Source organism: Sebastes fasciatus, chromosome 4 (genome assembly GCF_043250625.1).
Source record: "Sebastes fasciatus isolate fSebFas1 chromosome 4, fSebFas1.pri, whole genome shotgun sequence".
Classification (NCBI taxonomy): domain Eukaryota; kingdom Metazoa; phylum Chordata; class Actinopteri; order Perciformes; family Sebastidae; genus Sebastes; species Sebastes fasciatus.
Genome location: NC_133798.1, coordinates 18,811,235 through 18,826,592, shown reverse-complemented (window position 1 = coordinate 18,826,592; position 15,358 = coordinate 18,811,235). Strand labels below are relative to the sequence as shown.

The following is a 15,358-nucleotide window of genomic DNA, read 5'->3' as shown; positions in this document are numbered from 1 at the left end:
AGAAAAATAGGTTCGGTGGCAAACAAGCGTTTATGATACGTACAAGTTTTGTTCAGCAAGATAATCTTCACAAATTAATTTTGAAGTGTGAATGCAATCGCCAGAAGTAAAAAGTTAACGTTAGGTTTTAAACAACCTACAGTCACATCACATAGGGTCACCACCACTGAGCTAAAGGCGGACTAGAGTTCGGCGTGATGACGTTTAGTAGTCTCATTTAGCCTCTTGTTGGCAACCGCCTTTTTTAAGACACGTAAAAGCTGTGTTAACCACAGACCTTATTTCAGGCATCTAACTAAAAACCCATTCAAAAAACCCATTGACTTCTAGACAAGGGAACTGGAAGTGTTAAAATGCTAACTCATTTCCAGGTTTTAGGACTCATTCCTGCAGCACTCTGTCAACATTGTGACTTGATGATGGTGCTACATGAAAAGTCAGATGATTTATCCTAATGGGGACGTGAATGTCTGAACTGAGTTTCATGGCAATCTATATGCAAGTTGTTGAGATATTTCAGTCTGTACCAAAGTGACATCTCTAGAGCCTCGCTGCTAGCATGGCTAAAAACTGTATCTAACATTGTTGCATTGTGGGATTAATCAAGTCCAAATACATGGAGTGTAATCATTTTCAATAGAGAACTTTTCAAAGCAGGTGGATTTTGTGTATTGATGACTTGAATCTTATTAAACTTAACTTTGTGTCTATGAGGGGAAATGTGTCTTGCCGATTGGGCTGGGCGATAATTCAATATGATAATTTATCATCTTTTAATGGAATTGTAATGTGATGAAATCATATATCGTGATACACAATTACTTCATCTAAATTGATAACAAGCAGCACATACTGACTCAAATTTCTCAGAAAATCCAATCAAACTCAGTTAAACTGTTGTAATCTGATTATTCTGTATTTGTGTGCATGCATGTAAACATAGTCAGCGTATAGCTGGAAATATTTATGTTTTCTCAATAATTTCACTTGATACTTGTTTATTTTGCACTAAAGTTCTGAATCAAATGAGAAAATACTCCGTACTTTTTCCTTTGTCAAGCACTTAATTCACACAGGAATATACAAAATATACAAAAATATGCTTTATTAGAGTAAGTATTTATTAGAGTGTTTATTTATTGAATAACCAGAAACCATACTATATCGTGATATATATCATTATCGAGATATTAGATAACGTATATCTGGATAGAAAATTTGGGCCATAAATGCCCAGCTCTACTTGCAGGAAGGTAAAAACATAGAGCACGCACTGGCTTAAACATAAGATACACAAAACATACAACAAACTGAAAACAAATGTTAAAACACACAATGTACATCAAGTGATATAAACTGTCAACCCAATCATCAATGGGTAAAACATCACCATTGTTCCCACTAGATTAATAAAATCAAAGAAAGCACAGTATGACACGTCATTTTATTTCTCATGATTCAATAATACATTACATTTCACAGGTTTTCATTCACATTGCATACAAAACGTGATTGTTTTTGAATTTTCAAGTTATACACAAAGTTAATAGATAGCTGCCTTTTTTCCATTTTGCTACATGAACTAGTGAAGACTTCTTTTCTTTACTTGGCTGCGTTCGGACAGGCTGGGACCAAACACAGGAAATGCCCCTCAGGATGACTCTACAGAGAGAAATAGAGAGACACAGTGTTGGATTAATGAATGATTTAAGGCAGTACAGCAGCATAATGAAGAAATACATGTCGATGAGCTTTTCTCCACCTACCTGCAGGTTGTTGTGGCATACAGGATTATGAGTGGCTGTCAGGTGATTGTGCACACACTTCCCAAAGTGCTGCAGACAGGAGGAGTCGGAGGGGCTGCAGGTCTGAGGGCATGATGGAGGTTTCAACAGCAGACAGCTTGAACAGGAGGTGTGTTGGCAGGAGCCCTGGCACGCTGTCTTCTCCAGAGATACAAACCTACAGAGCAGGAAACTCAGATAAAAATGCAGCACGAGAAGATATTAAGGTAACAACGTCTTTACTTTTTCTTTTTTAGTCACCTTGCAGAGCAGATTTCAGAGGGGTTGGCCTGACAGTACTCCCTGGTGCACTCTGGGTGACAGCTCTCTGGATCCGACGACTCAATCACTGCACAAAACAACATTTGAAACACTTGCACTGCACTTGCAATTCACAAGGCATATATTAGACATAACAAATTTACTATTTACATCTTTCAAAACATGAAAATGTCTGTAATCTCGTACTACGTCTGATATCATATCAATAACAGTGACAACTGTGTTCACCATGAGGAGATAAGAGGTGTAATTATGGCTTAACTGTTAGCAGAAACCTTTGAATCAAAGGAAGCCTTGACCACACTATCAGTCTTCACAGCTCATAAACTATATTGACCACATTGGCACAGATACTAAAGGATCCTGAATTTCAGACGAAGATCTTGCACTTTTTACTAACTTACATTTATTTCACAGCTCTAGTTATTTACAAAACATATGATCCGTTTTTTAAATATAATGCCCTGCTATAGGTTGAACTGCCCAACAGTATATAAAATAGTCAAGAGAAGCTCCCCCTCGATCAGCTACAACAATACAAATCATCTTATATGCTTAGGTTGTTCAAAATCTATGAAAGGAATTATTTCTGTAAATAAATTGTTGCCAGAACTTCAATAAAATAAATAAATAAATCCTGTATTATAATTAATCTGTAATAATAAGGATAATACAATAAATATAACTCTAGCAGGAGCAATTCTACCTCATGGCTGTAATTTTATTTTGTATACTTTAAGGACATTTCTTTGGACTATTTATACATTATGATATTGCTATTTACAACATGCATTTTTGACTTTTTGTGATTGCTGCATCTTTTTTCAAATAAATTAAATTAAATTGTATCAATAAATTTGGCTCATTTATATTGATGAATGATTAAAAAGTCATCCCATTACCTGCTTGATACTAATTGAGGTTATAAACTATAATCTCTCACCTGCTTCACAGGTGCCTCTGCGCTCTGCGTCTGCTCTGTCAGCTGTTGTCGAGTCCTGGTGAACACACACCAGTCCCTCGTCACACTTGCCCAGATAGTCCCACGTCCCTCCGCAGGTCTCCCCCTCTGCTCTGGCACAGACGGGGCAGCAGCCGCACACGCCCGTCGTGACGCCGCCTTTACACTGGAGCTTCAGCGCCCGCCGGGAGGAGCAGTGTATCCGCTCGCAGGGCGGGCAGTGAAGGGCCTGAAGCTGCTGGGCTGCTCCAGAGGGCGTTTCCTGTGACCCCAAAACCCCCAGCAAGGCACTCAAGAAGAAGAGCATCCACATCCTCGATCCACCTGATGTTATCCTGAAGTGAGAACACCTTGCGGCCCCTTTTATACACACGTCGGCCCCTAACACACCAGCAAGGCTTCATAGTTTATGAGCCACAACCTCCACCCCCCACCAGCAGCCAATAGATGAGGGGTTTCCACTCTAAATACACAGTTGACATCTTATCTGCACACTATCAACAGTGTGATTTTGTTTTGAAATAATTCCTCCTTTTGAACACCTGTAAGATAAGTCTGATGAAGACTGGCCCCCTTTGTATTTGAGTCACATGACCTCTGGAAGGGGCAATTCAGTGCACACCTACAATCAGGTAATGACCTATTTCTTCAAAGAACAAAAGGATCGAGACATCAGCAGGTTATCCGATCAAGACATCTCGTAAGTGTCGTATCACTGAATAAAAACTGTGTACATAACAGTAAAAGATGACTACTGTCACTGGATATCTATTAAATTACACCGGACCTTTCAATATAAATATCTTTTTCTTTTTTTTATCTGGCTTCCTTTTACGGGGCGGCATGTAGCTGAAGAGTACAATGTGTTCACTCATAAATCACACGTATGCAGAGACACGAGGGGATTGTAAAGAGATTGAATAATTACCACCTTATTGTAACATAAAAAAGTACATTTCATCAGCAGCTAAAGCATAACATAAAAAATGAGCTGCTTTGCACTGTAAGAACGAAGCAAAGCATTATGTAGCATTTCAGTTTTTTAAATCAAAGTAAAAGCCATAATATTACAAAGTAACAGCACTTATTTGACACTATCAGATAAATAGAAATTATCTGGATAATATACAATCACTAATATCTGTGTACTGTATGTTGTAGGTCTTGAAATTATGTATTTTATGGCTGTCAATCAATTCAAATATTTAATCAAGATTAATCATAAATTTTTTTATCTGTTCAAAATGTACCTTAAAGGGAGATATTTAATACTCTTATCAACATGGGATTGGGCAGATATGCTGCTTTATGCAAATGTATTTATATATTTATTATTGGAAATCAATTAACAACACAAAACAATGACAAATATTTTGATTATCATAAAGTGGACATGTCTGTAAAGGGGAGACTCGTGGGTACCCATAGAACCCATTTTCATTCACATATCTTGAGGTCAGAGGTCAAGGGACCCTTTGTAAGTGACCATGCCAGTTTTTCCTCGCCAAAATTTAGCATAAATCTGAAGCTAGTTATTTAACCTTCGCAACAAGCTAGAATAACATGGTTGGTACCAATGGATTCCTTTGTTTTTTTTAGTTTCTTATAATGACAGCATCTTCACTCTAGCTTTAAAACCAATGCCTGCTGCAACCTAAAAATCACAAGTTGCATTAATGCGTCTTAGTTTTTTTTCTTCAAAATCTTAATCTGAGATTGCAAAGTGGTGCACTTGAAACAGGCAATCAAGCCTTTGTTTACACTCTGCTATCCTACTGAAAATATGTATTAATGTTTGCAAAGTATTCAACTGTTGTTGAAGGTCACATGAGTAAAGAATGTTCCAGAAAACAAATTCTAAAAGGATTTAACGGATTTGACCTTTAAATAAGTAGTTTGTGGGAATAATAAACCCATCTCTGTGTTTGAGACTTCATCAGCTTTCAAAACAAAGAGGCAGAGTGTTTACCCCAAACACAGGCTGCTCTTATATTAAAAAAGGTTTAAAAAACAAACAAACACATTTTAATGATTTGAGTGGCTCTGAAATATTCAATATGAGCTGTTCTGTGATGGTTGTATGTGTATTTTATCCACTAACATATCACTACAGTAATACAGAGACAGTGAACAGCAGCTACCACATTACCTTTTCTAATACTATACTTGTATATTTTATTTGACATAAATGTTGGGCACAAAAATAACACTAAAAATCAAAGTGTTTGTGCTTGGATGTGCAAAGGGAAACCCTTTGTGGGTTCTGTATCTCTGTAAGAGACTCTTTTCACTGCTGACATTTTGACTTGTTAAAGCAGGAACAGCAAAGGTGTAAATAATCACATTAACGAAGGAAGCTTTCAGGGAGATCTTCAGTTGTTCGTACTGGAACTCACTCAAACTGTTGGATCTTCAACCTCTTAATCTTTTTGAAGGCTACTTTTTGAAGGTTTTTACGGTTCATTTCTCAAAAGACTCACAGGAGCTCCAGTTGTTCAGGTCTAATAAAAGAGACCATTGAAGTGAAAATCGTTTACCCTTAAAGCAAGTTTCAGCTTTTAAAACGTTCTTTCATTGATAATTAAAGAAACCTCATCCATAAACCAAACATAATTCCATTAAATTAACTTGTTACACTGCAACAGAAATCTTCATGAAAGTTTCTCTTGTATGTTGACAAAACAACTTCAACTCAAAATCCACTTACCTACGTATTTGTTGTGTAGCTTTCGACCAAATCACACGGTCCTCATCAGCGGGGACAGTTTTAACACCTACAGTTGGCATGGCAACTGCCAGGCTGCCAATGTAAATAAGAATTTGCTCTTAATTGGCTTGCCTGGTTAAATAAAGGTTAAATTGAAAAATGTTAAAAACTGCGCAAACTCAATGTTGAGGTTTTGTTTCCGAGATCCAAATGACGTGTCAAACTCAATTATCTTGTATGCTTTAATTACTGTATTGTTGAATTATAATAACTTACAAATTAGCAGTTATTTTCATAATTAAAATTAAAAAGAAATCTAAATGTTCATAAATATACCCAATGTTATGTATTTTAATAACGTCTGTCAGCCTTAACGCAAAATCGCTTTAACACCACTTATTTAAAACATTGACTCAATCGATCTTTCGGAGATTGTAGCGGGCTCAGTTGTACCGACCATGTCGTACCAGCTTGGACGTTAAATAACGCTCCAAACTTACGCTGAATTTTGGCGAGGAAAAACTGGCAAGGCCATTTTCAAAGGGGTCCCTTGACCTCTGACCTCAAGATATGTGAATGTAAATGGGTTCTATGGGTACCCACGAGTCTCCCCTTTACAGACATGCCCACTTTATAATCACATGCAGTTTGGGGGCAAGTCATAGTCAAGTCAGCACACTGACACACTGACAGCTGTTGTTGCCTGTTGGGCTGCAGTTTGCAATGTTATGATTTGAGCATATTTTCTATGCTAAATGCTGTACCTGTGAGGGTTTATGGACATTATTTGTCATTGTTTTGTGTTAATTGATTTCCAATAATAAATATATACATACATTTGCACAAAGCAGCATATTTGTCCACTCCCATGTTGATTAGTGTATCAAATTGTTGACAAATCTCCTTTCAAGGTACATTTTGAACAGATAAAAAATGTGAATAATTTGCGATTAATCAGAATTAACTACGGACAATCATGCGATTAAATATTTTAATCGATTGACAGCCCTAAAATAGACCCAATGTTATGTGTTTTAATTATTATTAGGAGGCTCCGAGTCGTAAAAAAATGTATTTATTTTCAAGGAAACCATTGAGTAACACTGAATACAACAGGAGTGATCATTCAATAGTCAATAAAACTTGTGACTCCTACATCATAAAGATCCCACATAGAAGACGTCTTGGAAAACAAGATTTCAAAGCAAACATGTTGGCAATTTGCTGGTGCTACAATTTCATTTACCCACCGCTTCCCACATAACAAATCGAGGTGATACACACCTGTATAGAAAAGTGACAAGATTTTACATCAACTTACAAAGGGCTGGATGTCAAAGTGCAAGATGCCTGAACCCCCCCACCCCTCCCCTCATTAAATCAGAAATGGACTGTCAAATACAAATCTCCAAAAATTATAATTCAGCCATTATGGCTTTGTATTCAGTTGAGACCCAAGTCTAGCTTACATTACATAGCTTTAAAATATTGTTTCAGAAACATTTTCCTCCCAACGATACTTTTTTTTTTTTAAACTGCACCTTATTACAGACAACTGCATGTAATGGAGTAAAGCATCACAGGAATAATGCAGGCATACAACAGAAAAGCAGCTGTTCATCAACAACTTCAAACAAAACACACTAACATCTTGTTGGTTTATAAAAGCAACCGAATCAAAGAAAACATACTAAAATCTGAAATAAAATGACTTAAAAACCTTGAAGAAAAAAAACTATGTACATATATTTACAAGTAAATAGAGTGAATATTGTACAGGTTTGACTGGCCGTTCGAGGTCAGGCTGAAGCCACCAGGGTCCATGTGATCCAACACTGCATGACATTCACTTTTTTGTCCAAAATGGTTCTTAAAAAGACAAAATACCTTCCAGGAAGCCGCCTTCAAAGTCGCAAAAAGTGAAAAGTCTGTTTGTTCTGAATCTGGTTCGAGTGTGTGTGTGTGTGTGTGTGTGTGTGTGTGTGTGTGTGTATGTGTGTATATATAAAAACATCCAGGGCTTTTTGACTCAAACACAACTAAATTTTTTGCATGATTTAAAAAATATTAATAATAATAATGGCAATGTTTGCAAAGAGAAATCCATTGAATATATTCTTCTGGGAGTCTTTTTTCTTTTTCAAATGATACCATCTTGAAGTGAGAGACGAACAACGAGGTCATCAGTCTGGAGGAAGGAGGTTGTGCAAACGAAACTGTTCTCGGATGTGCGGTCTGACATCTTCGTTCTGTGATAAAGAGAGAAAACAGATCAGAAACTACAGGGAAACCTGACTTTTCAGTTCAGTGTTTACGACTAAAGCTTCAGTTATAATTTCCACAAGGACGGCCGCACGGACATGAGCTGACGTGGAATCGTGACAAGGAAGCGTTTGAATCTTTTATGCTCGGTGCGGATTTCTCCTTGCGGCAAACACGCACCCACAAAGCTCCTCAAGTTCTCCATTTAACCCCCGTGAAGGGCCGTGTCTGATGGTGTGACGTCACTTTGGCAGTGCAGACACTCGCGGATGCAGCAAGCATAAATCAAGCGTAACGCCTCTAGTTTCACAGCAATGTGGGTAAAGCTGGCAGGAACAAGATTTATGAGGTGAAAACAATGAGCTGCATGGGTCGTCTCAACAGTGATATATTAAGATAACAGACCTCCATCTGTGAAATATCAGCCTCAGATCCATCAGCCTCCAGACTAGGGATGTCAACGGTTAACCACCGAGAATATTTTTGATTTATAGGATTGATTGATATGATTTGATTTTTGGTTAAACATGTCGGACTCGGTCTACAAGTTAATTTAAAATAGGTTAATTTAACATGGGTGCAAAAAGGCTTTCAGGGAGATATTCAGTTGTTCGAACAAACCGTTGTATCTTTAACTTTTTCTCGGGCTACTTTTAGAAGGTTTTTATGGTGTTTTTCCTCAAAAGACTGGAGCCTCACAGGAGCTTCAGTTGTTCAGGTTTAACAAAAGAGACCATTGAAGTGGATATCGTTTCATTTCAGCTGTTAAGATGTTCTTTCAGAGATAAAGAAACCACGCATCATTTAATTAAATTACTTGTTACACTGCAACAGAAATCTTATGAAAGTTTCTCTTGCTGGAATTCAGAGCGAATTGAAGAGCAGTCGAGAAAGCAGGCAAATGAGTATTGAAAATGGCCTTTATAGAGAGAACCGATCAAACCATTTAGAGCCAATATAAACTGATAATGATCGGTGGCCTATCGGTCAGAGCGACCTTAACGATGACCTGATCTAAATGCGACAATAAACTTCAGGAAAGCCAACAACAGAAAATAAGATAAAAAGTCAAGACATTAAAATTCCAGCTCCTCTAGCTTCACTTAGAAATGCGGCGCCAAAGCTCACGGAGTCAACAGAGCGACGGACTAAAAGAAAAAGCATCTCTTGTATTTCACGTCATCTTGCGTTTTTTTCTTAAGAAATTAACCGGTTAGTTACCAGTTTGTTTTTCTTTCTTTCAATATTTTTGTTTATTTTCTCTCTAGTTTCTGTTTTTATCTTTCTTGTCTTTGCTCTACGCCATGTCACATGAGTGATTCCTCTGAGTTTGTTAAGGACAGTGATTCATGAATGAGTCTTCTTGCGCGTGTCTCATGACTATGACTGATCCATTATACTTGTGTAACAGATGGGGGTTTATTGGATGCATTGTTGACAAGTACTTTGCTAAACTATGTCTCTTTTTTTACTATGTCTAAAAGTATTGATATATACATACAACTTATGTATTTTATATTACAGTCATTACTTCCTGTAATATGCCGCCTGGAGGCAATTCTCCTTCACATTCCCCTGCTAATTAGAAAGAAACAAGTGTATATACATACCAGCTCCACAAGCTTCTCGAGGAAAGGAACAAGCTTTAGAAGCTCGTTGTCATTTCTATCCACAAACCAGCTCTCAATAGGGATTCCATTGGAAAGCTGCAAAAGACACAAAATCTATGCTCTAGTATCACTGTGACACAGAAACATTGGTAGAAAAATGCACGTTTGTAATGAATGAAAAAGTTCTACCTGATAGGCAAAGGCTTGGGGTGAGTTGTCGATTATTATCGTCTTGGAAAGATCCCGTCCGAGAATGTTTAGGTCTTTAATATAATTTCCTTGAACACACACACAGTGCTCACGAAATAGCCTATGTCTAAAAAAACAAAACACAAAGAGAGAATATTCCTCAGTTAAAACATGCAGTAATACATCTCTATTTTAAAAGGCCATATTGAGTTAAAACATCACGCACTACGTGTGGTGATAATCCTCATTTATTTGAAAAATAGCACAACTAAATTTTGCAGAGGATTCTAGGTTAAATGACGGGAATTTAAACTTCTACTAGCGGAGAAAAGAAGTCTTCATAAAACTTTAAAACCAGCCTACACAAGCATTCACTAGTTATGTGAACAGTGATTGTTTGCTTTCTTTTAGCAAAACAGGTTCTTCCTCTCATTTGACAAAAGGAAGAGGAAGCTGCGTCCACCAGACTATTGTACATATTGTATTTGTGGCTGAAGATGAATAAAGAGGTCAGAGGTGTGGAGGACCAGATCAGAAAGCATGGGTGTGTGTGTGGAGGATTAACAAAAACATCAATACATATACTGTTGCTAGCTCGCTATGCCGAGCAAACTTGATTCACTTTAAAACCAGCAGTTTTTTTTCTCCGTTATGCGAGACTGTTAAAAAAATTTGAAAAGAAAGCAGCAAAGAGCTCGAGCCTTCTCTGTCCCGCTGACAAACGTCATATGTTTATCTTCGATTACTTCCCTAGGCCAACTGTAGTCAACTTCCCTGGTTGAGTCGTGGGTGACAAACAACTTCCTCTAGCTTTATTGTGATTAAACATCCTGTTAGATCAACATCATTTATTATAAAAGCTGCTCCAGAGTCTTGTGTTGTCACTGACCTGACCAACTGTTTTTTCGGATCCAGGATGTTGAGCAACTTGTCGGCGTACACTTTCTTTGAAGCGGTGAAGAGAATAATCTGAAATTGTAACGGAGAGCAGCAATAAATGAGTAATCCGTAAACTTAGGGCAGGGCAAATTGAACAGTCTGGAGTGAAATGAAAGTGGCATCTCACCTCATACATTTGAGACATGCGCTCAAGAAACTCGCGGAAAAAGGGCCTCAACCGAACGTACACCTTCAGATAAAAAAAAATGAAGAAATGTTATCACAGCAGCAAGGAGATGTAGACGTTTCGATTAGAGAACGGCATGTAACAGTTCATACCTGGTATATTACATCTTGAAAGAGCACAGGGAATGTGAGGGCTGCGTCTTCTAGCTCATTCAAACTACAGTGGACCAGAGTTTCATCCTGACAACCGAAAAAAAAGAAGAAAATCAGTTATAAAAATCTATTAAAGTGAATTTACTTTTAATATGAGATGCAGCACAAGAAAGCGTTCACTGCTTACCAGATCCAGGACAAGAGAAAACTCTGGCGTGCTGCGTGTTTTCAAAGGTAGTGCTGGTTTGCGTGTTAACTGCTCTTCTGTCAGCGGAGGCACGTGCTTGATGAAGAAGTACCTTAAAGCAGAGAAACAATATAAAGACCCTCATTTAACAAAACAAACAAGGAGTCTCCCAACAAAGAGCAACAAAATATAGTCTTAGTCATCCTGGCTGAAATGTGAAGTAGTAATGGCACAGATTTTGACTTTTCACCACCAGTTTTCGGATGCTTCCCTTCCCTCACCCCAAGTTTCAGACCCAAACCAGAACATTTGGCGTGAGGCTGTCTGTTTAGATTCAGTTTCTAAAGGATTTTTTTAATAACCAGAGCAAATCCAAATTGTGATTTGGCTGCTGTTCAGTTAATAGAGCAGTGTCGAACTAGATGATATAAAAGGATAGACTTGAGGTGATGACTAATCTTGTTCTTTGTGAAATGTTGTTCTAAGTGCCCTTTAAACAGGATGGACTCAGAAAATGTCTACTCTAATTTCAGTACTAAAGGGGTCTAAAAAGATTCAAATAAGAGTTTGAATGTTTGAATCAACTGAATTCTTTAGTCCACAGTAGTGGTGTAAACATGGTGTCACATGTCATCACAGAGTAGTCACACAAAGGCTGAAAGTTGTGTTTCTGCTGCCATCTAGTGGTTAAAGTGTCACATTGCAGCTCTGTTCACAGGCCAACATGCAATGTCACCTTGAATGCCTTGAATATATCTGATCACAAAAGTACAGAGTTGAAACTTTAACCCAAAAATCTGTCTCAATTTAAACCTTATTTTTACTTACCATCTCATTTTTTAAAAATAAATAAATAAATAGCTATTGATGTTATAAACTGGTTAAAAATCAACTTACGGATCAAAAACTTCCCATTCCTCTTCATATGAGGTTTCTGGAGGAGCTGGAGGTAACGCATGTGGGTAAACACCATCTGGCATACAACCAGGAGCTGAGAAAGACAGAGAAAGATGGAAAAGGAGTTCAAATATTATGTTCTTGAGCAACCAAGAGTCGTGACGTCACGTTTGGGGTAACCTCTGTTCCACAAGCTTCTGTTAAATCAAAATGAAACCTGTTCTTCATATTCTAACACAAATCAGCATCTACTACAGTACCTGTTATGGGAAGAAGTTGAAACCAGAGTTTAAAAACAATTAAGCATACGTTTACCCACAATAGTCCAGGTCTTATGGGAAATGCTGTTCGTTAAAGGCCACTAAACAACTGAAATGTTGAAAATTAGATCATTCTTTTAAAAATGACATTTTATAGAGCAAACAACTAATCGAGTAATTAAGAAATTAATTAACTGATTAATCAACAATGAAAATAACCGTTAGTAGCAGCCCTAAATGTGAGAGTGGTCATACCCGTTAATGGTGGCATGTCAGTTTCAGTGACTATTTCTCCTTCTTCTATGGTTGTATCCGAGGTAATCTGAAGCCTCTGCGGTAACATCGGGGCAGTGTGACAAGGAGTGATGCCCTCTGTGGATGTGAGAGTGCTGCTTGGCATTTCTTCTGCCGGCTCGATGTCCAGCTGTTTCATGATTTCCTCGGCCTCCATCGCTTGGCCTGGAGAGTCTGGACCAGGAGTGGCTGAACACAAATGACAAGTGCGCTCAGTAAAGTTTGGTCACATATCAGAAATTTTTAGATTTTAATATCTAAGGATTCTTTTGCTTACCAGTTTTAGTTGCTGGTGAAAAGAAGTTGAAGACTGGAGAGAAGATGGTTCCCAGCAGGGTGGTGCGTGGTGGGCTGCTTGCTGCCTCGACGGGTGCCTCTAGTTTACCGTTCGGTTTCAGGGGTTTACTGTTGCAGGTCATCGTGTCTAAAAAAAGACAACTCTTTAATAACAACCCAAAAACAAGATATCTGTATGTTTTCTTTTTTTGTAACCTTGGAAAAGGCATATGATCTGTTGAGAAGATGAGATATTTCTTTTACAACACTCATTACAGGGTCTTTAATACCTTTATTTGGAGTTTTCCGGCAAACTTTGGAGACTGTTTTGTTGGAAAGGCCTCTAGTCTGTGGTGTTGAAGTAATTAGATCACTCTCAGAATTACAATCAATACGACTCCTCTTTGCGGGGATATCCTGCTCCACCTGGTAAAAATAAAAACAGGGACACAAAACCGATAAAGGTTACAAATTGTTCACATAATTTCAGCTTTGTTTGTGTTTTTAGTCATTTAATCTGAAATGATACATATAGATATGTCAGCATAAATTCATGGTACCATTGTGTCTCAATCCACATAAAAAAAATTGAAATTACCCTAAAGTATTTTTTTCCACAACACTAAATAAAAACTGATTTCTCTTCTGTGCACAGGAGGAAAGATGATTTTTAGAGTTTAGATTGTAGGCAAACAAAACATGCATTTAATTTTGACGCAATATTTGTTAAAGGTGAAATGTGTGTGTTAAAATAGCATTTTAGATTAAATATTATCATGCTGCGGAGATGTCCGCTGGCCTACAAATCATATTCTACAGACTTAAGAAAACATAACCATAATCATTTTAATGTTTTTACAATGAAAATGAGAATAATTATGTAAAAATGATCATCCCTCTAATATCGCAAATGCAATATCATGTGCATTTTACTTTGTGCCACTGCACCGTTTACGTTAATGTGACGGCATTCAATTGAGACTGTTCTGAGAGAGTTACAGAAAGGTTACTAAGGCCGACCTAGTATGATTGACATTAAGACTTTTATGTAAAGTGACTCTGGTGCTTATTCAGACACCCAAGTAATGAGGTAGTGAGCTGCATGTCTGAAAAGGGTCTCAAGATAAAGTAAAGCAATTTCTTTAGTGGGGAAAAGTTTTGCATTTTAGAGAAATGCTGTTAATAAAATAAACAGACAGTATTTGGTTTTAAAGTTGCCAATTAGCTTACCATTTAACATTATAATTTATAACAGCTGCCAGAATGAAAATAGAGGACGCTCACAGAAACTTACAAAAAGCCAGTAGGAAACAATGTTGGCTGTGTTGAGACTTTCTGTTAAGCGTCTAAAAACACTCCTAGCTATTATGTGTGAGTCACTGTTTCAAATTATCAGCACAAAAATGCAGCTGAAGCACTGCTTTCTGTGCATAAAGTCAGGGTGTGTGCTCCTACAGTGTGTCATTATGTTACAGTAGCCAAAACTAAATTGTGAAAGAGCAGCTGATGCAAGCCCACCTTGACAGCATTTCCACGGATGAATTTCTTTATAGTGGAGAAAAGGCCTGTTTCATTCTTCTGCATTTTGCCTCGACCTCTCACCGGGGATGGCGCCACTTCACGGTGTTTCCGTTTGGCCTGGGACGGGAGGACTCGACGGCCTAAGTTTGGCTGCTGAGGAGCTTTACGCACTCTCAGCTTCATCATGCTCCAGCGTCACATAGAAAAATCTGACGAAGGGGGGGAGAAAAAAAGTTACAAAACATTGCCCTAATAATGAAAACAATACCGTAATCTGTGAAATATAAATGTGGATGCCTACAAAATCATTGTTTTCACTGAACAAAATAAAGTTGTTAAATGTTACAGGTTCTTCAACCACAAGCAGCTTTACAAGAACTAGCTGAATACCATTTTTTGGGCTTCAAAGCTTTGGTGAGAAATATTCTAAGGTATTCAAAGCTTCGCGGCGCAGCAGATTGACATGTTCTTCTGTAGGCTATGTCTGTCTCCATCTCCCCTGTTTCAGCGCCGCTGCCGAACTACTGTACACACGCATCTCTAAACACAACAAACAGCGATATCCGTCTGAAAATAACTAATAATGTTGAATATGAATAATGTATGATTTTTCCTTATTTCAGGGCTATTTGAGGATTTATACATTATTATTGCATTATTACATGCTTATATAAAAAAAATTAAAAAACAAAGCATTCGAATAGTAATTTGGAGGTTGATTATCATGGCAACGGTCGAAGCATTTGGGTCAGCCCTAACAAGAACTGAATAAAATAGTCTAAAACCGGCAAATTCTGATTAAAATCAGTAATTATATTATCAAAAAATAAGTAAACAAGATTATTTATCTAACCAGATATTTGATGCCAACTTACTGAAGTATACAGTTTTTGATAATTGGTGATACGGA

At 37.6% G+C, this 15,358-nt stretch overlaps 2 protein-coding genes across 2 annotated transcripts in view; both read right to left on the bottom strand.

The window, feature by feature from the left end:
• Positions 1-1,425: 1,425 nt before the first annotated feature.
• LOC141766034 (uncharacterized) lies at positions 1,426-3,473 on the bottom strand. The gene is made up of 4 exons (XM_074632471.1): positions 3,010-3,473; positions 2,046-2,133; positions 1,767-1,962; positions 1,426-1,662 (listed from the first exon to the last, which is right to left on the bottom strand). Exons 1-4 carry the CDS (start codon positions 3,338-3,340, stop codon positions 1,603-1,605), a joined length of 675 nt encoding a protein of 224 aa, XP_074488572.1. The 5' UTR covers positions 3,341-3,473; the 3' UTR covers positions 1,426-1,602.
• A 3,320-nt stretch (positions 3,474-6,793) lies between these two features.
• ctdspl2a (CTD (carboxy-terminal domain, RNA polymerase II, polypeptide A) small phosphatase like 2a) overlaps positions 6,794-15,358 on the bottom strand; it is a 13,443-nt gene continuing 4,878 nt past the window's right edge. The window contains exons 2-13 of the mRNA XM_074632461.1: positions 14,446-14,657; positions 13,218-13,353; positions 12,929-13,075; positions 12,613-12,840; positions 12,098-12,191; positions 11,201-11,312; positions 11,014-11,100; positions 10,862-10,924; positions 10,685-10,764; positions 9,796-9,922; positions 9,607-9,702; positions 6,794-7,983 (exon numbers count right to left, since the gene is read on the bottom strand). Of these exons, the coding sequence (XP_074488562.1) occupies positions 7,918-7,983; positions 9,607-9,702; positions 9,796-9,922; positions 10,685-10,764; positions 10,862-10,924; positions 11,014-11,100; positions 11,201-11,312; positions 12,098-12,191; positions 12,613-12,840; positions 12,929-13,075; positions 13,218-13,353; positions 14,446-14,634 (1,425 nt within the window). The 5' untranslated portion in view covers positions 14,635-14,657 and the 3' untranslated portion in view covers positions 6,794-7,917. The remainder of the gene's footprint in view (positions 7,984-9,606; positions 9,703-9,795; positions 9,923-10,684; positions 10,765-10,861; positions 10,925-11,013; positions 11,101-11,200; positions 11,313-12,097; positions 12,192-12,612; positions 12,841-12,928; positions 13,076-13,217; positions 13,354-14,445; positions 14,658-15,358) is intronic.